Consider the following 24645-nt stretch of genomic DNA (forward strand, 5'->3'; position numbering starts at 1 on the left):
TAATGGTTCTCAATTTCTGATTGGCCAGCCAGGAAACCCAGATCCCAGTTTTCCTTCAATCAGAAAGAATTCCGCGAGAGTAGTTTTCATGGGTGCAGGGTATCATAACACGAGTAACAGTGCCATAAAAAAAACGAACTTTATTGAAGTTATCGGTCTTCATTTCGAAACGGTCCACCCTATATTCTGTCATCAAGTTGGCTCAGTGGTAGCTGAGTCAGGTCGACGGTTCATGCCTCTGCCCAGACACGAGCACATACTCAGGGGGTGCTGCACCGTCCCAGACTCATTGTTTCAGAGGAAACCTTAACCCTATCCACCATCTGCGGTGCAATGATTTTGAAGGAGAGTTTTGCGCGAGTGATCTGACTTGCATTCATCCCTGCACCGATGCAATAAAACAGATTATCCGATCATTATCGCATAACTATTTGTGTAGACGCGTGCGTTTACTACATTACAACAATGGCCACTTTCTGCAATTAAAAGAAAACATCTTTATACAGATAATAAAAAGCCGATTATCTTGATTTAGTGCCACTTAATTTAAATTTGATCCCGCGAATTGTTTTTAGGTTTAACTGTACAACATTAAAAACGATTTAAAAAAAGAACAGCGTGTACTCATGATCCCGAGGCCTCTCCCAGACGTTCCTTGAAAATGTGATGCATTCTCGCGGAAGAAGGGGGGGGGGGGGGGGGGGGGGGGGGGAGGGAGGTGTGGTGGAATGCAGCAGAATATAAGGGTTTTGGCGGGCAGGGTTATCGAGGGTGGAAGTGGACTTTTAGCGACTCAGGAAATTTCTGTCTGCCCAGACACCGTAGGGCTTATTGGAAAAATAAGGCTGTGGCTGGTTATCTTCTCTAGGCTATCTTGTTTTTTTGTGCGTATTTGTTAAACGATGAGAGTTGTATTTAAGATGATTTTTATTATAAAGAACAACGCCCTCGATTCTTTCTGAATGGGCTAATGCTGGGAATTGGGTTTCCCAGATGACCAAAGCTCTACCTTCGCTTGACTTAAAAGGCTGATGTCCTATCGCAGGAAATGAATGACTCGATAACATCTGACACCACTGACCACACTGCTGACCCAATCTTAATTCTCCTAATATGAGGAATAGCCTGAAACAGCCATTTCGGTCGGACGGATCAAATATTAAAGGGGAAACTGAAATATATCAGTTGTGCTTGTTACGGTTGACTTCATCGATTTGTATAGGGACTATTGGGGGTTCATTTATGCTTTGACGTGAATTGCTCACCCAGTAAAACGGAAAGCTTTCAACTCTCTTTTCTCCTTAACGAGACTGTCCATTTACTCTGTAAACGGGGACTTTAAGAATCTCAAGAATTTGAAAGTGTTTTTAACTGGTCGGAGGCGCTCGTTTCGATTCAACGCAGCTCACATAGTTACTGCACAAATAAAGTACCAAGTGAGACGACGTATCGGTGCCTCTAAATTTATTGGGCACCCGCCATTCGACCGAAATTTTCTATTTCCTACTCCTTTATTTGAGTAAATACACGCACACTTTTACTTGAGAAGACAGGTACAATGGGCTGTTGGGAATTCGTTGGTTGCAAGTGTTTTTGTTCGAAAATAATGACAGAAAAAAATGAAATGTGTTTTGTAAAAGTCTGGAGGGTACCATAATGTTTTTTTAAACGACTTGTTTATTTTGAAATTTATCAGTGGGCTGGGTTAAAAGTGGCACTGAAGATATTGGGGAGAAGAGAAGGTGACGCGAGTGTTCACAGAACCAACAAACGCAACCATTTTAGGTCGGTGTAGGCATTGGACCTCATCTCGCGCTGTGTTGAAATAACCTATAGGAAATTTACGGTTGAAGACTTCAAAGGAATTTCAGGACTGAGAGCTTCTACTTTAGTTAGTTGTAGTTGTTCTCTCTCTCTCTCTCCCTCAACCCCCACCCCACCCAACTCTTTAAATAAAGTGACCCTCACTGCCTGCAATGCTTGACCAGCACACTTTAGGCACAAAGGTATATGTTGTACGAAAACAGATGCTTTGCGACGTTGAAAACGGTGAGGTTAGAACAGTACCGTTACAACAGTAAGCAAACCCTTTAAGTGCAAACTGCCCCTTACAATTGGTCAGACTAGTTGGCGCCGACACGTCAGGCCAGTTTTTGAAGCAAAACGCATGGTAATCGACAATGCGTGGAAGCAATGTAAAATCGGTTACTCTTCCAACCCCCCCCCCCCCCCCCCAAGAAACTAGGTTTCGCCATCACGCCTTTCCCCATTTTCGGAGAGCTTTGCACATTTCTCTTCCAAGCTCCCAATGTAAAGGTATTTCAAAATAACAACAGAAGCAATGAAGCAAATGTTTGACCTTTGAACCCTTTTGAAGGGGAATTTCCTTTTAACAAAAAGTGATGGAAAGTCGCATGTAGGAGAAGACTAATCATCTTTCGCGTTGATATATATGTTTTCAAACCTAGTTGTTCCCAGGTCCACTCGCACTTGAAAGTCAACAATGACCAAATGCTTGGAAAAGGCACCGCTTTATCTGTTCTTGTACATCAGGCATCTCCTTACCAAAATAAAGGCATCACGTTTGGCTTGCGTGATTGATGAACCATTTTATAGTTTAAACGGAGATCATTTACAAATGACATCTTAAATTCAAATGATCCCACCTTGCTTAGGGGATACACATATCAGTCGTTTCCCCGATCGTGTCTATTGATAACTATCGCAAATCTTGTTGAAGTCTTTGACTTGTACACGCGATGGTATTCTCTTCGACAGTCTCCTTCTCCCAGTTTAAAAATGTGTTCTTCCTATATTTAAATTTCTATATTTAACACCAGAATATTACATCCACGAAACTCTTATATTTAATCAAGGGTTTTTCCAGTGACTGTACCCTGTACATGTTTCGGAATGAATTTACACATCGCATTATTGATTTATATAATAATCGTGTTTGTCATAATAGTTGATTTGTGGCTCGGTTTATAATGTTGCCAAGAAGGTTGATACTTCCTACCGAAAACAAAACAACGGGAGGAGAGAGATCCTGTCGCTTTAAGTATATCGAGCTGACCTGTTCATCAAAAATGTCGGACAAATTAGCTGGATAAAAAATCTGGAAGATTTTTTTTGGGGTGGGGGGGGGGGGTAGGCATCATCGATTATTGCGGTGACAGGTTCGAGGAGAGGCCGATTGGCTCTGTTCTGTTTCTCCAAAGACTGCGATGTGTAATTAGCGGCAAGAAAGCATGTAATTGACGAGTCACGTGTGTGCCAGAGCCAGGAAGGGAAGGAGGTGGGGGTTGGGGGTGGGGGGTGAAACTAACGAGGGAAAGCACGTTAGACCATGCGAGCATTGGTGATTCCTAAATTTTTGATCCCTGAATCCTATGACGCTAGATTGATGCAGAAGATAACCCATTCCGAGGAAAAAGTTCTCATCGGGCGGGTTTGGACACAGGGGCCTGTGTGACAATATGGCCGAAGGTTACTTTTTTTTCTCTCTCTCTTCTGTTGTTTAAGGGAAAAAGATCCCTTTTTTTGCATACTTTTAGGGGATCGCACAGGGGGCTTTACCAAACCTATTGTTGTAGATCTTCCAAAATGTATGTACCCGCCCCCCATTTATTCACAACTTCAAAGGGTCTCTAAGGGCTTTTGTGCGGACTGTTTGTGTCCGATTAAGCACAGTCTCTCCCCCCCCCCCATCTCCACCCCCCTTCCCCAGTTTGTGAAGGAAGGCAACATTATACACCTGCCTCTTAAGTTTGACCGAGTACAGTTAACGCATGCCGGATGCCACGGGAGTTCTTTTCGGTTAATACGCGGCTTATCTAAGCGGAGCACTATATTCTTAAAAAAGCCCTCGCGATTGACGCTGGTGAATGTTGATCACGACTTGCGAAACGAGAGGAGGAGGGAAAAAAAGCCGGCTTGTGTGACACCGATTTCTACGGGAGATGGGATCGGTTTTAAACCAGCCGTATTCCGGTTACGTACGGTTTGCTAATCTTAATTCGCGGCCTCAGACAAGAAGTAGAGGGAAAGCAATTCTGGCAATGCACATGGGTTAAAATCGATATTACATTGGCTTTGCCACATATGCTGTAGTCAATGAGCGTGTTGACGTGGTGCCTTTTACTCAGAAGCTTATATTTTTATAAATGCACTTTGTTAATTATCTCCCGGTTTATCCGTCAGATAAATTGAACTTTTGTTTATTTCCCCCCCCCCTTTCCTTCCCACCCTTGTGTGTGTGTGTGTGTGTGTGTGTGTGTGTGTGTCTTTGCAATTGTCCAGGAGGGGCGGGTAAAGGTGGTGGAGACGAAAAAGGAAAATTGACTGAAAAAGAAGAGCCTCAGGTTCAGCAGGGAGCAGGCCACTGTAAATGGTTCAACGTTAGAATGGGATTCGGATTTATCTCTATGACATCTCGGGAAGGGAACCCCTTGGAAACGCCAGTCGATGTTTTCGTACACCAAGTAAGTTTGCACAATTCCGCAAGTTTCATTCATAAAGAGTGTTTTACTTTTGGAAGGGGATGGGTTGTTAAACCTCGACTGTAAAAATCAACTTCCACATACTAAGTTGCAGTTGATTTGGATTCCATTGTTTGATTTAGAACCGGCTGCTATGGGGCACATTTTTGATATGTGCAGTGATTTTGTTTTGCTTTCGCCAGTTTGGTGGTTTAACTCTGGAAACAAGGTACCCAGACTTGATTTATGATTGCATGGCAGAATATCTTTGCATAAATTGCCTTTCACTGCACCGCGAATGCTAGTTTTGTGCATTAAATGCGATGGAGGAAGTTGGTGAATGAATGAAGTTTAAAAGAAATCGCACCCGCACGCCAGTTGGCGTTCTCTGTCGGTGCAAATATCAAAATAACGATCTGCTTGGCAAGGTCAAAGGTGAAACCCAGAAATGCTTGTCTCATAGTTGGTTGGTTGCATGGGTTGTACCGGGAAATATCAAGGGCGTAGATTGCTATATACAGTCGGCTTTGAAAGCATGTATTGCTTTACACACTATCCCGATATTTATTCCAGTGGCTGGTCTTTGTAAATGTTGTCAAGTTTCTTTGCCATCCCTCCTGCTCGTTTTGGTGTACGATGATCCGCCTCGGATGGTTTTTAGAAGAGCAATTAGTTTATTAAAGGGAACTTAGACTATTGATGATTGTACCACCTTCCTGTGCACTATGTGAAGTGTCTGTCCCACTGTTGTATCGGCGATTGGTTTCTTATGATGCATGCAATTACTTGCATAGAATGATGTACACACATAGAATGTGCATAGAATTATACACCAAGAATTATATACACGTTTGAATTGGCGACCTCCCATTGTAATCAGAGAGGAGATTAAATAAATTTTGCAAGTGAATCGGTCTCCAAGTGGTCACCGCCGTCCACTGTGCCCAGTCCCCGGGCATTGCCCTTTCGCATGCTTGAATTCAGTTCATCGGTCTCCATTTGCAACTTCTGATATTCCAGCACACCGCCCCCCCCCCCCTTGTCTTTTTCCATCTGTGTGTATGTGTGTGTTTCTCTAAACCTTCCTTGGGTCGTTAAGTATGAGTTTACGACCTCGTAAGATTGCTTTATGGACGAATACAGCGCCAAGAGAGGAGAGAAGAAATGTTTTCGGGCGAGCTGGTAGCACCCTCGTGCTACTGTGCCTTGGAGCTTTCAGTAACATTGCCAGCGACAGGCTCGGGCTACAGTCTCGATTAGAGTCTTTTTTTCGGTTAAGGTTTCCTCCTTAGACTAATCATATTGCATAAAATTAACATTTTCGAGGAGGGGGGGGAGGGAACTTTTGTCCAACGTGACTGAAGCACAGCGTGTGTTTTCTGTTTGCTGGAATGGCTTGAGCCGCGTTTGAACGAAGCGCCTGTAGTTTGCTCGACAGCAAATCGCGTTTGCAATTATTGGAATCATGATTAGAGAGAAAAAAGAGGAAATGGGGTGTCCACGTGGTTATTGCCCCTTTTAGTTATGCTGGCAGGGTTTAAGCGTTTTGTTTCGCTGCAGAGAATTTAGTTGGAATTTGTTGCACCCGTTTTTAACAAATCAAAATTACAATTATCGAGAGTGTTAACTTTGTTCCCTTTACTTGTTAGATGAAATTTTCAATGTTTTAGTTAAGACAATGATCTATACGTTTATTAAGAGGATCAACTCAATAAGTTTAAAAAACGTGCATTTTGTTCTCAATTTTGTGGTAATTATCATTTCTTTTAGGGTTATATTGAGATGTGATTGTATGTGATCTGACATTTATTCTATATTAGTGATTTAAAGACCATTTTTTTGAGAAATATGTTTTATTTCAATATATTTTAATCGTTTCAGCTGTAAAATCATGAAGGATGTATTTTTAAGAAACGTAATCTGAATTTTGCAGAGGTAAATACAATGTTTCTTCACGGCATTTAAATATTCATTATGTCACACCTTTTCGTGTAGCTGTAGCTATCTTGCACAAGACCCATCTGAATCTATGACCAGAAATCCACCTCTGCTTCATGTTCAGTATCTTGAAAATTGATGGAGGAAGTGAAACATGGATTATTTAAGTTAATTTTTCAGTAAATTGCTCTAAATAGTAGCAAAATACCAAATGTTGAACAGAAGGTCACCTAAAAGCCAAGATATATTTTAATATTCAGCAAGTTAGTTGCAGTTTAAAAGAAAATCTATTTAACAATGCAAACAACCAGAAAAAAATCTATTTTTTGTTTACTATGATGCAACAGAGCACCTGCTGCCTAATATTATTTACATTTCTTTGGAAGATTCCAAAAGATCTCAATCAAACACAACTTAGCTTCAATTATTTCATGTAGATTTGCTTTGCATTTATTCGTTCCCCCAAAGCTGTGTGAATGAAATAAGGGTTGATTTTAAAATACTAGCTCTACACACTTGTTTTTGATCAGGGTTTGATGTTCATACTTGTTTTATTTCTGAGGTTTGGAGTTTGTTAATTTTGATGGTAGCTGTTTCTTACCCATTGATTCTTGGCTTATTGTCTTTTTGTTTAAAAGGCATTAACAATTTTAATTATACAGTTTAGTCACAAAAGTAATTGTGCTGAACAAGCTTACACAAATATAACTAAAAATAAATCACATTCAAGGTAGACAGATATTCAGTGATGTCCATTTGCAACTTGCCAGTGTAATTTATCTTCATTTGAAATATTTTGATCTGCTCATTTTCAGCCTTGCAGTACCATACTTAAATGTAAATAATCTTCTTTGAGTGATGTTAACATTGTGCTCTGATAAGAATATGAAAATATCTCCAAACAATGGGGAATTCCATTCAATAAATGAAAAATCAAGGCAAGTGGTGGATAATCTATTGGTTGGTTTCAAGGATAAAACCTAAAAGGGTAGCTCAAAACAGAAGTCAAACTTCACTTTAAGCTATGTAATTTTGTCTGCAAATGTACATAGGAATTTTTCATTCTTTCCTTGCAGTGGCAGGGAAACACCGAGCATGACAACAGACTATCTGACTATGAAAGGCATCACAGCCATCTTACTGTGAAAGACATCATAGCCAGCTCCACTTCTTTCTCCCTTGATTGTAGAAATGTGAAAATCCAGCAGTGGTACTGGACCAGGACCAGAGTTAGGATACTTAAGAGAATTTTCTTTCCTTCTCCTTTCAATCAGCATCTTGCATTTGGCATACAATCATAGCAGAGATCAGCTACCCGAGGCCAAGAAATTAAAATTTAGAGCTTTCAAATTTCTGCATTATATTTCAGTGATATTGGAAGTAGCTGGTAAATTAGGACCCATTTAAAAATGACACCATAATTAACTGGGAATATATAATCAAATATGATGCATAACAGACCTTAATACTTCAAACGATGAACACATTTTATTATCATAGGTCTTTAGCGTATTTATATAACCTGATGGTATTTATATAACCTTTTACAATTGTTTATATTTACATATGCTTATCACTTTTATAATTTATCATTTTTTTCTTTGTGTTGCAAGAGGAACCATGCTATCTAAGTATTAAATACTATTCCAGAAAAATGCTGACTGGACACCTTTTGTGTGAAATAGTGAGGGATTCCTTGGAGATGTTTAAATTTGATCAGGCTAACAATAACATAGTCATAATGTGTGTAGTAGTTAAACTGGAAAAACAGATTTTAATGGCTTCTTATTTTTATAATCTCTCTCAGTCAGCTGAAGATGATTTATAGTGTGCCTGGGGAAAGACCTTTATAATAATATTCTTTCAAAGTGATATAATTTTTGAATTTGTTGCATTAAGTATTGAAAATTGTGATCCTCTTGGTCAATGTGAATATGCAGGGATCCTGTCCCATTGAAAGTTTCATTTGAAGTCTTACATTGAAACAAATCAAAAAAACTGTATAGATCTTCAAAGTACAACTGTATCACAACGTAATAAAGATTATTTTAAAATCATTGATTTTTATGGCTACAGCTCCTGACTTCAAATGATAGTTTTGATTTTTGGGATTTAAAATCTTGAATGCAACTATTTTAGATTCTAAAATATACTGAAAATGCTTTCATTTTCTAAAAGGGAAAAGGTGTGTGAGACCATTACTCTTAAAAGTGCAGACAGTTGATTTTAAGACTGGTAAAGCATTGCATTATACGATTTGCTTTGAATTAGTCTGAAAGATTATATTTCTATCTTTTCAATTTATTTTAATACAGAACAGACAGTTATTGATAGGTTTAAAGATTGTGATGGCAAGTGTGTGTCACTATCAGTTTGGTTATGGGTAGAAAAACAAAAAAAGGCATAGAGGAATGGCGAATGAGAGACTGACACGTTGATTTCAAATTGGGTTAAGTCTTTCAAGAAGATGGTTGAATGTATTGTAAAAATAATGTTGTGGTCAGCAGAGATAATCAGTCTATTGATTTTTGTTTGAAACATTGGCCTTATGTTGCCTTAATACTACTGGCTTTTGTAAAATAAACCATGGGAAACTATAAATCACAATTTAATTTTTAGATTTGCCATAGCTGGCTTTACAGTCTCATATTCTGCAACAACAATCTGGTAGCTGTTGTTTGAGCAGCCCAGTGAATAGTTGGAAAATGTGAGAATTGCTGAGGATCTAAATTGATAAATTTAGCTGTGTCAAATAGTATTCATTTTATTTTAATAGGATAATGCATTTTATGAAGATTACTGTTGGACGAAAAATACATGAAGCCCTTTTTATCTTAGCACGTTTTTGTTCCTTTCATATATCTTATTCTCAGCTTTAAGTGCTGAAGAAGATATTTGGTCAAATAAACTTTTAAAAAATCTGGTTTTGTGTGTGTGTGTGTTTGGCCTACAAATAATTCCTTTGAAAAATTTGGGGAAAACTAATCAGGATAGTTTATGGAGCAAAATACCATCTGAAAAAAATGTAAATAGCTGTGTTTTAATTTAAATGTAGTTGTTTGAGACCTTGATTAAAGTAATCTTTCAAGTTACACCAATTATTTCTAATAAAACATGTGGTCAGTTTGACAGCTTTAAAAGTAGGACTTTGAGTCACTGTCTAAAAATGCAGCAGGATAGCTTCCTTTAGACAGAAGGTTTAGTTTGTGGATAACTCACAGATGTGTATAAAGTTTACATTAGTCATTGTTGTATTGCGTAAAATTGTTTTTTTATTTCCTTTGAAGGCAATTGTGTAAGCGCCTCATCTGTTTTAGAACTTTTTATTTGACAATATTGTAAAAAAATCAAGATTAGAGTTAATTTATCTTTATTTCAAGCTTTGTTCTCCTAGGGGTTTACTGTTTCAATGAAGAAATTAAACTTCAGTTTCTTGCATGAAGACCCAGGTTGAGGGGTTGAAAGTAGATGCAAACTTAAATACAAGGCAAGCTTAACTTTAAAACATATCAGAAAAGATGTGCTCTCTAAATTCTTTTGATATAGATAAACAAATATCAAGCTCTTGGAAAATTAATTTGATTCTTCTTAAGGTTTCAAACATTTGGGGAATGCCAATTGTTTTAGAAAGTATGTTTAACTGATCCTGGATCGGATCTGGTTGACACTATCATTCTTTGAAGATCTGGGCATTTGGCTTCCCACGGAGCATCCAACTAAACTGTCAGTCCCCTTTGATGAGATAAACTGGATAAAGCTCCCATGCTGATAAGACATTTGGAGCTGTTCCTGTTGTAAAGTGATTTAAAGGCCTGGTTTCATTGAGTATTTGCATATGTTAATTTTTTTCTTCTAACTTAAACACCATAAAAAATTAACACCTCTTAAATTGTGTTTCTAGAAGTTATTTGTTGCTTTAAATCTCCTAACTCATTGCCTGATTTCAAATGTGTATTATTTTCATGTTAAAAGATCTTGAAGATGTTTAATAAACCTTTTAACATCTTATAAATGCCTAACAGGCAGTATTTGACAAGATTAGTCACAACAGTAATGTTTATAATTTGCTTGCCTCTTAAAAGCATTTTAATTGTTAGCATGTCTTGTGAAAGAAAAATATTTAAGAATGAGGTGTTCCTTTGTTTAGATCAAGCCACCTGAGTATTTTAGCAATCAGCTAAATATTTCTATCAAGACTGAATGACACAGAACCTAAAAATGACACCTTAATGTTGAAGTTTTAGGTGACAATGAGTAGTTTTTGCATACAAAAGAAACACAATATTCTTGGTTGCAGATGTACTAATGAATAGTTGACTTTTTTTTATCAATGCATCATGATTTAAAAATTAATTTGATATTACAGCTTTTCTATGGTCATGAAAATTGGAGCTGACTTTGCTCTGCGTTATATACAATGGCAACTTGTACCTAAATATCACCATTAATGTGGTAAAACATCCAAAAAGTCTTCATGGGACCTAACGAAAAGTAACGTTCAGCTGCATTAAGAGATGTTATGGCATTGTTAAAGAGGTTGATTTTAAGGAATAGCAAGGGGGGGGTGGGAGTAAAATGGAGAGATTTATGGAGGGAAATCAAAAGCTAAAGGCTGAAGTTGGTTATTGGTTTATTATTGTCACATGTACCACATCAGTGGTAGAGCAGTTAAAACTGGGGATGATCGAGAGCCCAGAATTGGAGGGGCACACATGTTTCAAGGGTTGTAAGGTTGAAAGAGATTATAGAAATAGAGAAAGGTTAGGGTATGGAGAGATCTGAAGACAAAGATAGGCGTCTTATAGCACAAGGGATTCGTGTTCAATGCTGATGTTGGGTACTACCTCTGTGGAGTTAGCCTGTGTGGGTTTCCATCAGGAGCTTCAGTTTCCTCCCACATTCCCAAAGATGTACTGCTAGGTTAATTGATTTCTGTAAACTATAGCTGGCATAGATAAGTGGCAAAAGAACCAAAGAGGAATTGATGGGAAAGTGAGAGCAAATAAGTTGCAGCATTACCGTAGAAGGGGAATGGGACAGATGGGATTGATGTGCTGGGAACTGGCATGAACCCATTGAACTCAATAGTTGCCACAATAGGTAAGTAAAATTAAGTTGTTGTTTAACAGGGAGCAATGATCGATCAGCAATCAGTGGAGTGGTGGCTTCAGGCATTCTCTTTAATATGTACATTGTATTAATTTAAAAAATTAGCTTCCAGAAAGAATTATTAATGTGAAAGACATATTTTCATTAAGATTGTAGTAATATTTTCCTTCATGGGCAAGAATATAACAACATTCAATATCTTTCCCTGCTGTCTGCCCCCAAATCTGGGTCCATCTTGAAGCTTCGTGTTATTGGAGTTTTTATTTTTTTAAAAATATGGAATGAATTGCAAGAAGATGAAATGTAAAATCTAGATATGTTGCTAAAGGTGCCTTACCACTGGCTCAGCAAGTTCATATAGTGAGAAGCTGAATCACACAGAGCAAGATTTGATTTCCAGTTTCCGCTGAAGTATCTGGTCTCAGATTAGGCAGCACTTTGTTTGCTGAGTGAACAAGAGAAAAAGCAGCGAATGGTTCTACTTCCTGAATGTTAGAACTACACTACAGGGAGACCACAGGGCATGCAGGCCTCTGCTTATATGAAATGACCAGCACTAACACACAGAGTGAACGACCTGTTCCCATCTTGCAAGTTCCATATGTGGAGAATAGAACAGGGCATGATTGGCCTTGGCTGTTGCTGCCCTGGTGATCGAAATATCTCATCATCAATGTTCATGAGTGAATGATGGTGACTGGGTTAAACATTGGCAGGTAATCCAGCAGCAAGTCAATGCTTTCAGCAAAGGATTCCCAGGGAAGAAATTGGTTAAAGATTGCAAAAATGTTGGAAGGGTGAATTCAACCTGTTAGTTGCAGAGACTGAAATAATTTATTAGAATTTGCTATAGGATTTTGGAGAAAATAGTCCATTTCCAGCAATGTTACAGGAAGTTCAAATTAAATTTGCCTGGAAATGATATATTCACAAAAACTGATATCCATATCTGGTATCTGTCTTATAACCCCACATTAGCTTTTTGGAGTTATAAGACAGATACCTATTTTGTTGCACAACGCAGTGATAATTATTAATTTTAGTATAAATTTTGAAAATTTTTTCCTGTAAATTGTAATCACATAGAGGATTAAATGTTACCAATGGTTTATACATGATCTTGCAGGTTATTAGTTGGCATAGTTTTCTTTTAAGCTGCCGGTAGCAAGTAGTGTTACATGTTTGGAAACAAAAAGCTATTAATTTTTCTGGATCAGTAGATGGAGGAAGGGGGAAAATCATTTTCTTTATTGAGAAATTAAAAGCTATGGGTCGTGGTCCATATTGTAAAACATTATCCCAAGAGTGAGTAGAGTGAAGGGGCCAAATAAAACAAGAAGTAATTAAATAATGTCCAGATTGGTTTTGAAAAGCTTGTTGTAGGAGAAGGGAAAAGCTGAATGAAAAAGTGTTGTGCAGATTCTAACTTTATGGGAAAGAATGAGAGAGAATTTTTGATTTCAACAGAGAAAGGGGTCAGGAAGGAGACCTATGTAAAATGTTACCATTTTACAATGGTAAAATGGAAAATGGCATAAAAGTGGATTGTTTAAAGGAGCTCAGGCCACAGTAATAGTAATTATGTGAATGAATTTGTGCAGTATTCCGAGTTGTTGAAAGAGGAAAACATATTCAAGATGAGATGAAGCTACTATATAACATGTCATTTTCTGCTGTAAAAATAAACATCATTAAACAATCAAAAACATTGGTAAAATTGGTTGGTAAAGAAAAAGCTGCAGATGTTGGAAATATGAAATAAAAACAGAAACTGCTTGGCAGGTCAGGCAGTATCTATAGAAAGAGAAACAGGGTTAACGGTTCAGGTGGAAGACCCTGAAAGTAAAACTAACTTCTTTCTTTCCCAATTATGATGAATATCAATAAACATGATGGATCAGAGTGCTTAAGTGTGAATTGGAATGGCAATAAATCATTTTTTTTCAATTTAAATGTCAAATGCCCTTAACCTATATGACAATTGCAAATTGAAGACACATAATTTTGTTCAAATTGATAGCTGGGATTGAGACAACTTTATTATACCAGTGCCTTATTGAAACGCAGTTCCTTCAGTCAATAAGAATCAAAATTGAAGCACTTCACAAAATATAATTAAATGTTGCTTGAGATTTTGACCAATGTACATGGTAAAACTTAAGGATTCAAAGCTTTCTAAAAAATATAGTTCTTGGTTGTTTTCGAATTTTCAAATAAAAAGTAAGTGGCTTACATAGGAGGATTCTTGCTGGATCCTTGGTCAGTGGTGAAGTAATGGATTGAGGCCGAGTTTCATCTGATCACAGAATTAGCCTATTTCGCTCCTCCTGATTGTTTTCCAAGGACATCCACAGGAAAACACTCACGTGAATTCCTGTAGCGAAGAGGATAAGGTGTCCAAAGTGCAATGCCTTCCAGTGTTTTTGTAAAGAGGCCTTTCTCCAAGTGTGAGCGAGCGCCAAAGCACTTTTCAGTTTCAGAAGGTATTATCTAATACTGTCCTTTTGACATGCTCATGTAAATATGCTTCCAGTAGGCATTACTGAATTCCAATTGGTTCATTTCTTCACCAACCTGTTACCCATCTCTAACAAAGCATTAGTCCTGCTTTCATGGCTCAGCCTCCCCTGGTTTTAGTTAGCTGAGCCACCAAAGACTAGGGAGTTTTTTTTGTCAATAAAATCTAGTTTTTTTGGACAATATTCTTTTTTCCCCCCTTCCTTTGAAAGTGTTGACTGATTTGCCACAGGTACCAGTCACCCCCATATCTCAAGTAAATAGTCTCTGTCTTGTAAATGTGGTGCTCTGCAAAATAGTTTTGAATTCTTCACTAATACCTCACTACAAAAGAGCACTGATACCTCACACTAAAAAAAAGTGTTGGGAGGAGATAAACTGCTGCAAAAAATATTTCTTTTTCTATCATTTACTATTCAGCACATACCATTGCTCCTCACACCTATCATGTATAAACTGAACAGATTTAAATGTCAGTTTAAGAAAGTGTTCAAATCATGGAACATTTCTTCAATGAAGGACTAACTTTGAGATATTTTATTACCACAGCCTTTCAAAGGGTCTTAGCTCATTGTGTAGCTTTGTTAATCTAAACCGGACTCCATTGTCCATAAAGTATCAACTCTACTATATCAGAAATAATGACGTGCTGATGAAATAAATAAAACTAGGTCCACGTGTTAGCCTGTTTCATCTTTAATTTATGCTTTTTAGGATAATTTCCAACTGTAATGTTCTGTAATGTTTGGAAACAACAGCAATCTGTAAGCTTTATTCATTCTAAACAAGAGATGAAATTCTTGCACTATTTGTCACAAAGTGCTTCATGGAGCTTTGAAGTGCTCTTTTTGTTTTGTAGACTGCTAAATTTCTTAACCTTGCCTTTGTGATGTGACTCCACGAGGTTCAATATGTACTTTTACTTTTTGTCGCACGAGCAACCACTTCAAGAACCATTTCCAAAGTGTATCTCAGGTAATACTTGGAAAATTCTTCAAGTATTTGAAGTATATAGTCAGCACTAAAATCATTTTGTAAAGGATGCTGTTTGTATTTTAATAATGTGAATATTTTTTCTTGATTGTGAATGGAAATAGCCCATGATTGTTATGTTCGTTGTTGATGATGGTACCTGAAAGTAACAATAATTTGAAAGCTGCATTGCTACAAAAGGCATTTAATAGATCTGGCACTCCTGTCACAGGACATGAACTCTTTTTCTTATGATCTGAGTAACTGATCTGTAGAAAATAGCTAAATATGCTTTATTTGTATATTAGTTTCGATGTTGACTAATGCAATCAAAGTCAGAAAGTTTAAAAAAAAACTAACTGCAATTGCTTGAAGCAGCATGAAAATTAACAAATTTGTTAATGTGCCTTCAAGGAACTTTGCACATGGAGATGAAAGAGCTTCAATTTGTATCAAAGACTTCTGTTTGTAGTTTTGCTCTTGAAAACTGCATATTAAAAACTGATGTTTTATGGCTGAATAAGGCATTTAAAATAATCCCATTAAGTTTGCTTATAAATATACATTGATTACTTCTTGTATTGTAAAGTTTGATGACTAATACTAAACAGTTGCAAGTATTATGCATTAGGTTTGCACCTTTCGGCTTGTAAATTGTGTTCTTTTTGATAGAAGTTTCCTTTTTGAGTTTTTCTCTCTCCCTTCTTTCCACACAATGCAAATTGTCCTATGATGTGAGACAGGCCAGCCTTTGTATCATTATTACTTAGAAACTAGCCTCTGGAAACTGAGGGAGATGTCAGGTAAAAATGGCCCGTGTTGTGTGTGTTGTGTCTGTTAGATATTAGAAGCCAGATTGACATATGTAGGTATTTGTAATTCAGCATTATGCATCAGTGTAATTCTGTGGATAAAAGACCTGAGTACAGTTAAAATAATTTAACATTGATAATATATAAGATAAAAAGTGAGGTGAAGCATGAACTCATCTTTTTCTGAGGTAACTTTGCAAAATGGTTTATGTTACATCATGGCTGATCTCCCACATCAAAGGTGAAACAAATGGAGGGTGAAGTTCTTTTGTGACTACTTCTGAACTAGTCCTATATTTTAGTCCATTCCTGGGAGCCTCACTACTGCCCAGTACCTGGTTCGATGCTATCTCCGGTGTTGTCTATGCAGAGTTCCTGACCGTGAGATAGTGGTAGGTTAATTGGCTACTGTGAATTACCCTTAAGTATAGGTAAGTGGCAAAAGATCAAAGGGGGGGGGGGGGTTGATGGACATGTGAGAAAGAATAAGTTGTAAGGTTACAGGGAAATAAGTGAGGAGGGCTTGGGACTGAAGTAATTGCTCTGCTTGGAGCAGGTATGAACTCAGTGGGTTGAATGGCCTTCTGTTCTGTAGGAAGTAAGTAAGCTGATGAGAGTGACACTCCTTTAATTTTGTTTTAGTGCAATTATTACTTCAGGAAATGATCCAATCAATATGGCTTAAATGATAAAAGAATTCAGTGGAGTGGAAAAAAGAGAACAGTTAGATAATGCAAAACAAGAAGGCTTAATCCTAAAATTAGAGCTGGTTCCATTCAGGACCAAAAACAAAAAGCATCTTTTCACACAAAAATAGTAGATATTGGGCACTTCCTTCCACAGAATGCTGTGAATACTAGATCAGTTAAAATCTTCAAGAATGTGATTGGTAGCTCTTTGTAAGGCTAGAGTACCAAGGGATATGGAACAAAGGTTGAGTAAATGAAGTTAAGGCACTGATCGTGTAACACTAAATTAGATAGCATGATGGGCTCAAGGGACTAAATAACCTATTCCTGTTCCAACATTGCTGGTTGTGGACTTTTTGTACACCAGCAAATTTGGGAAAGGATTTTGAATGATGGTTTAAATATTTCTCATTAGAATGTGCATTTCTATAATGAACAATACTTACTCACCATCCCAGTAAATACTGATGCATTTTTGAATGAATATATCTGCAACAGTACTTACTATGCTGTGTGAACTGTATTCACCTATCTCAGAAGCCTAAAAAAAGTACAACACAGAACGAGGTCATTCAGCCCATCATGTCTCTGCTGCTGGTGTTCACTGACCTCCCTCCAAATCAACAGGCAATTTTCTTCCTTAATGATCACAAAGGTTCTGGGTCAGTAATTAAAATTAATTTGAGATGCATAGATATGCAAAACAGGAAAATATAGGTCTTAGCTGCAGAAGTATTTCACTTAAAGGACAATTAAAATGTAAGAATTAATGATATCCTTTCCCCTCCTCTGATTCAGAAGGTTGTGAGGCAAATCAAGGAATTCGAAGCAAGAATAAAATGATTGGCAGAGTCACTGCTTTCACGTGACTGAATAAGTCATTCTGCTTCATTATGTAAGAATTTGGGGTCCTCCAGGATTTTCACCATTGTTCTGGGATTACATTCTGCAGCTTCATTGATTTCCAGGCTCACACCCCACCCACCCTAAAAATCTGTGAATGTGGCCTTGCTCAGTGCCTAGTGCCTTCTTTTGCCATCAATGGCATGTTTTTCTTTCATTTGCCTATTAATAGTCTCAGTATGGCACATTGAAAACTTGAATGCTACTTGACCTTTGCTGTCTTAATTAACTGACACCCCATGAAAGACTAATGTACTGAGTGTTGATCCATAACTCTCAAGTGATGAGTAAGGAGATGTGACCAAGATTATCAAGTACTTAGCTGCAGTTTGACTTCATAAATTCTGAAAAGTTGGCCTCTTTGTATCTAGATACTATACAAAGAAAGGTTATTGGAAAAAACTTATAGACAGAAAAAATGAAGTAAAATAAAAAAAAGATGAATGGTGAAAACAAAACCGAAATGAATATATCAGGTGAAATCCCTTTCTCACATCCTCATCAAATATGTGATTAGTAATTGCTATGTATTTTGACTATACTCTGTTTATTTTTCCTTAGATATAATTAATGGGTAACATTGATTATAGACCTTCTTTTAAATCTGCTGATTTCCCATTCCCCACTTGCCTGGTTTATCTCTGATCACAATCCATACTCCAGCCAACACTTGTTCTTATCTTCCTGGTCCAAACATAGCACAGCTTTGGCTGGTGCCCTTAAGACCACCCATCACCCTAGTCACCCGATACTCCTATTTATTTAAGAAGCTTGCAGTAGAATATAGTTTAAGGTGGGGGAGGAGAGAAGCCATTTCCTTAAGCAGAGGTTACAATCAAGCGAGAGTTAACTGTTAAAAAACAAAATGTCTTTTACCATTGTAAAAGCACCATTGTTTCAAATTCTGAGGAAAAATCATAATAGATTCTTTCTTATCGAAATCCAGATTCAAAATAAATCCCTGCTGTAAATGTAGGAAGAAGTGTAATGGTGCTGAGACAAGATGCAACTCTCACATTTTTGATGCATTCAGAAGGTTAACGTGGGCCCCCATTAAGATTAACCTCAGCCCATTACAGCTTTTTTATTTGGCATTCAGACCCACCCTTGAATGGCTGTGGACAGCTAATACCAGGCTTTTGTTTCTTCCACAGAAAGATTTTAAAAGCAAGATACACTATTCTCAATCACATTCACTGCTCTGATCACATGACTTCCCTTTTAGTGAATCACACATAGGTTGAGGGTGAATCAGAGAATGAATTGCCATTCTGCAATTTCCTTTTATGTTGAACAAAATAAAATGTAACCACAATTTCCAAAAGTTGCATGTTCAGAACGTATGCTAAGCATAATAGGAACTGGTTGTGGTATTTTGTTTTTAAAAAATGATAAATGAGTTGCAAGTTATCTGTTGACTTAAATAATTGGAGCACTAGGACACACAAATCATTTCCCTTTGACATGCTACTAGTTATTTCATGAGGTTGCTACATGCTGCAAAATTATCTGGCCAGCAGACCTCTTCAGTGATGGGAATGGGTGGGTTCAGAGCCACCAATCACACACTGCTCTTTTCCACTTGGCCTTATGTATGGGGGATGGGGACTTTTAAAAAAAGTTGAAACCATTTTTCACACTGCACAAGGGCATGTCTTAAACCAAAATAGTTCTGTCAAATGTCACTTATCTTTTTGCAATGTAAACGTGAAGAAATTTTTTTGGTTTGCATTGATACTGCGAGATACGGCTCTAGGAGATGAGTTAACTTAAAAATAATTCGAGAGCCAGGCACATCCCAACAGAGTCACTAAATGTTGTTATCTAGAAATCAGAAAATGAAGCAATCTGGTTAATTACATGAAGAGTTTCAGGTTATTCACTGACTTGAGGCTACATTTAGATCAGAATCACACCAACTGATAGTTGCAGAAGGTAAAACAATAATTGAGTTATACTGCAGGCTGCATTCTGCCTGCCAACACATGTGTGCTAAGATACTTTGCTCTACTTGTCAACCAGTAAACTTGTAGTGCTTTGAAAGTGCAGGCACAGTGTCAAGTTTCTTGCAACATGAAAAAAAAGCAGTAAGTTTTATAAAAATGCCCAGGAGGTCTGAAATCCTTTTTTTTGGAAAGAGTGTCACATTGCTCAGCTTTAGTAAATTCTGGGGTCAAATTGCTGATGTGCTACTTAAACAGCTTTGGATTGGCACGGCAATTGTATAAGCAGTTTGCCCTAAATGGCTAAACAGTGATGATGCACAGATAGAAACTGATTATTGTGTTTTCTTTGGCATGCTAATTTGCCAAATAGCAATCCAGTTAACTTGAACAATGAAATCAACCTTAGGGTTTATAATTTGCAAATGCCTCTGATGTTTTAAAAAATAATACTGTTAAGCTTGATTCACAGATAGAAAGGAATGTAGGGCAGTTTGTAAAGGGAGTTGGCTCATGTTTATTCTGGATTATCGAAATAAATTGTATCACTTTTCATCACACTTCAGAAATGTATTTTTTCTCTAAAAGCACAAATTAACTTGAATTTTGGAGCAATTTGTCCAAATTGCTTCACAGCTCACTAATTACTTGTGAATTCTTGGTGCTATTATATAGGGAAACACAGGAGCCAGTTTGCACAGTTTCCTACAGGCAACCAATGATAACTGCTTTGTTTACCTGTCGTGATAATGTTGGTTGAAGGATAAATGTTGACCTGTGCACCAGGAGCAGGTTCTTGCTCTTCTTCAAATTGTTCTGATGCATATTTTGCATTCACCTGAGCAGGTGGTTTGATCCTTGGTTTAACATTGCCCTCAAAAGGCAGCAATGTGACAGCACACCCTCTGCACTGCTCTGAAGTGTCAGTCAAATTCTACCAACTGAGCCCAGGTACACTTGCTGAGTTGAATTAGTTGAACAGCTTTTGCTCAAAAGGGTAGAGCCATAGAGTCACCATGCCATGCTGGTCATCTAGCACCTATCCGTGCTAATCCCATTTTCCAGTCTATGACCTTTGGTCTTCAATGTGTGGCCTTTCAAATGCTCATCTAAATATTTAAAATGTTGTGGGAGTACACTCCTTCAGGGGATGCCTTCCTGATTTCAACTAATCTCTGCTTGAAAAATTTATTCCTCAAATTCCCTCTAAATCTTCTGCTCCTTACATTAAACTGTGGTTACAGACACCCTTGCTAAATGATTAACATTATTAACACTTTAACATTTTTAACATTTTGGAAATATAAGATACACCTAAAGAAGAATACCTTTTGCAAAAGTTGAAGTTCAGACTTTACCAGATACATTCTTTTTGTGATATATCCATGGTACTTCAGAGGGACATGGTATTTTTTCCAGTACTTATAAAATTGTTAAGTTACAAGGAGAGTCTATAGTCAAGACATCCTGGTAACTTCCTTAAGAATAGCATTTACCTGTGGATTAATCAATGGATTAAAACTGAATACTAAAATAATTGTGATTAAAAAAAATAGTTTGATGCATCTGATTAATTACAGAGATATTTTTAAGGTTTTTATTGACACCATTGATTTTTGCTAAAATTGAGTTAAGGAAAATAATTTGTTAGAATGTATGTTCCTCAGCTATCCCTCTACAATCTAATACAAACCTTTGTACATTTGTTGACTTTTTATCACACTGATGAATTGAATATGACAAAAGCCTCAATTTGGAATAATAAAAGGACTGCTGCCCAGGAAACAACATGGTGCTCCCTCATGCAGTTGATAATGTGAAGTGTGACTTTATTATTCTCACTCATTACACTTGGTTTCCGCAGTCCACAACTGGAGCAAAGCACATGGGCAGGGCTTGCCTCCAAGGTAGCCAATGCTGAAGAGATGCAATACAGCCTTTTGAATTTATCTAAATAGCTCTCAAGACTCAAATGTTCATGGAGCTCCCTCTCAATTTTATTTTGTCTTTTGAGATGCTTGTGATTTAAACTTAACATTTTCCCTGCAGTGACAGAGTTCAGGTCAGTCAGTAGTAACATAGCATTAGTAGAAATGGAGGCCATTTAGCTCATATAGTCTGCTCTTTTGAAGAACAATATGGATGAACATAAAGCTATGGCTCGTTCACATATGGCTCCACTGATTAAAACTCTCCATGTAATCAACGCTAAATACAAACTAAAGAGCCTTGACTGGATCCTTGGAGAGAGCACAGTAATTTTTATATCATTAAATAGAATTCAAGTAATGGAACTGCCTAATGACACAGTAATACCTTTTCTATTGACATTGTAAACTTCAATCTTTATCATGTTGGGTCTGAGACGTAGTAAATCATGTCATTGAAATTTCATTCCAATGAAACATCTGTTTTCATCAATTATTTTGTTTTTGTTTAAGGAAGGATTCATAAACCTTTTCAGTTATTTTGCATTCATAAATGTGATGGAAATATTTTCAAAACCTAATTATTGTTGCTTTTCATTCTGTACATTTTATTACCATTGAATCTTTGCTAAATGTTAAGCAAAGGGAAAAGGCTGTAAACATTTTAAAAGTGTTTTATGGTTACCTATGAATAGAAAAATCATATGGAAGGAGAGAAATGGCACAGTTTAGACAATGGAATAAAAGCCTGAACAAGCTTGCATTTACATTTCACCTTTCACAATTTCAGAGTATACAATGTGTCACAGCTGATGGAATTTATACTTCACCATTTTGGACCATAGGAAACATGTCACAGGCAATACTGTACTTTTGAATTAGGAATGAAATTGGGAAACAATTTCTTCACATAGAGTGTAGCAGTGATCTAGAACCCTTGTGCAGAACAAATGCCATCTGTTATCCTTTCTAATAACTGCCAAAGTCTCTGCTAAAGCAATTAGATATTTCAAGTCTGAGATTTGTAAACTTTTTGCTGGGTAAGAGGTATACAGCAGAATAAGTGAGGTTTCTATATGGGTCAAACATGACCCAATGAAGTGATGAAGAAGCTTCAGTGGCTGAACCAACATGTAGTTCCAGGTTGCTAGTTAAGTGCCAGAATATAAGGGCACAAAGTAGCCAATTTGCATACAGCATGGTTCCGTGAGAAATGGCCAGTAATTCTCTTTCAGTGAATATTGGTTCAGGAATTAGAAGAATACTCTTCCTCTTGCTCCAATAGATGTATAGGATCCATTGCATTTACCCAAGAAAGCAAATGAAAGCTTGCTCAGGATCTGAACTGAAAGCTGGCATGTTCAACAGTACAGTGTTCCCTCAGCACTGCAACAAACATAGAAAATGCTGGAAAACTCAGCATGTTGGTCAACATCTGTGGAACCAGCAGAAACTTAACATTTTACAGGGAAGCCTTCTTGAGTTTGTCTTGCATTTCTAATGTATTCTGATTTTGTTTCAAATATCTGCTGGGAATCATAAGAACGTAGTAGCAGGAGTAGGCCATATGACCCTTTGAACTTTTCTCACCATTCATCAAGATAATGGTGATCATTTACCTCAGTGCCATTTTCCTGCACTATCCCCATTTCCCCTGATTCCCTAATATCCAGAAATGCCTTGATCTGCTTTCCAAATGAACTCAGTGACTGAGCCTCCACAACTGTACAGGGTAAAGAATCCTAAAGATTCATCACCCTTTGTATGAGAGGGATTTTTTTGCTCATCTTAGTCCCTCAATGTCAACAAAAGAACTGGCCATTGACTTCAGGAAAGGGGGTGGTGTACATGCACCTGTCTACATCAATGGTGCTGAGGTCAAGAGGAAGAGGTCCAGAAGAGTGAACATTTGCTGCACTTCCTCTATGGCAAATACATCCATCCCTCATTAAGGAGAACAAAACTGTACATGATACCCCAGTTGTGATTTCATCAAGGCTCTATCTGGCAAGGTGAAAGGTTGCCCAGGTATTTCCTGCTCACAAAACCAGGACAATCCAGTCTAACTAATTACTGCAGAATCAGTCTATCAATAGGAAAGTGATGACTAAGGTAGATGTGGGACCTCTAGAGAGTGAGGCTAGTGAACTAATAACAGGAAACGAAGAAATGGCAAATATGTTAAATCAAATTTGTTGCATCAGTTGTCACTGTGAAGGACACTGCAAATATCCCTAAGATAACAGATGGGCTAATTTCAAATAAACATGGAGGAATTTCTAAAAAATCACAGTCCAAAGGGATAAACTATTAGAGAAACTTATGGGATGAAAGGTGGACAAGTCACAGGGACCCAATAGCCTGCATCTAAGGATTTTAAAGGAAGTGGCTACAGAGGTAGCGGACCCTGGGACATTCTCTCTTCTCCCCCCTGCCATCAGGCAGAAGATACAAAAGCCTGAAAGCACATACCACCAGGCTCAAGGACAGCTTCTATCCTGCTGTTATAAGACTATTGAATGGTTTCCTGGTATGATAAGATAGACTCTTGACTTCACAGTCTTCCTCACCTTGCACCTTATTGTCTGCCTGCTCTGCACTTTCTCTGTAACTGTAACACTTTATTTTGCATTCTGTAATTGTATTCCCTTGTTCTACCTCAATGCACTGTTGTAATGAAATGATCTTTATGGGTGGCATGCAAAACAAAGTTTTTCACTGTACCTCGGTACATGTGACAATAATAAACCAATAATATACCAATTTAAATTTTTCAAAACTTGCTAAATTCTGTGAGGGTACCAGAAGATTTGAAAACAGCCAATGCGACCCCTTTGTTCAAAAAGGGAGGAAGGCAGAAGCTGGGGAACACTAGGCCAGTTAGTTTAACATCTATTGTTGGCAAGATTTTTGATTCAATAATCAAGGAGGAAATAACTAATCACTTAGGAAAGCTGAATATAATCAAACCTGGTCTACATGGAAAGTAAATCATGTTTGACAAATTTGTTCAAATTCCTTGAGGAAATAACAGGGAGTGTTGATAGAGGGGCACCTGTAGATGTAGTGTATTTAGATTTCCAATGGGCACTTGCCACAGTGCACATAAGAAGCTGGTGCATAAATTAAGCACACGAGGTATTGGAGGAAATGTATTAGTGTGGATTGAAAACTGGAAGTCATATAGAAAACAGAGTTGAATAAATGGATCCTTTACAGGTGGAAGGGATGTAACTAGTGGAGTCCCTCACAGATCAGTTCTTGGCCCTAAGTTGTTTACTGCTTACCTTAATGACTTGGAGGAAGGAACGAAGTGTAAGATTTCCAAGTTTTCTGATGTTACAAGAATAAGT

The 24645-nt window shown here is 37.5% G+C and overlaps 1 protein-coding gene across 1 annotated transcript in view; it reads left to right on the forward strand.

Moving 5' to 3' along the window:
* The first annotated feature begins 3479 nt into the window (after window positions 1-3479).
* The window catches only part of LOC127575504 (protein lin-28 homolog B-like), a 282043-nt gene continuing 260877 nt past the window's right edge, over window positions 3480-24645 (forward strand). The window contains exons 1-2 of the mRNA XM_052025438.1: window positions 3480-3489; window positions 4303-4484. Coding sequence (XP_051881398.1) covers window positions 3480-3489; window positions 4303-4484 — 192 coding nt within the window. The remainder of the gene's footprint in view (window positions 3490-4302; window positions 4485-24645) is intronic.

The sequence above is a fragment of the Pristis pectinata genome, chromosome 10 (genome assembly GCF_009764475.1).
Source record: "Pristis pectinata isolate sPriPec2 chromosome 10, sPriPec2.1.pri, whole genome shotgun sequence".
Lineage (NCBI taxonomy): Eukaryota > Metazoa > Chordata > Chondrichthyes > Rhinopristiformes > Pristidae > Pristis > Pristis pectinata.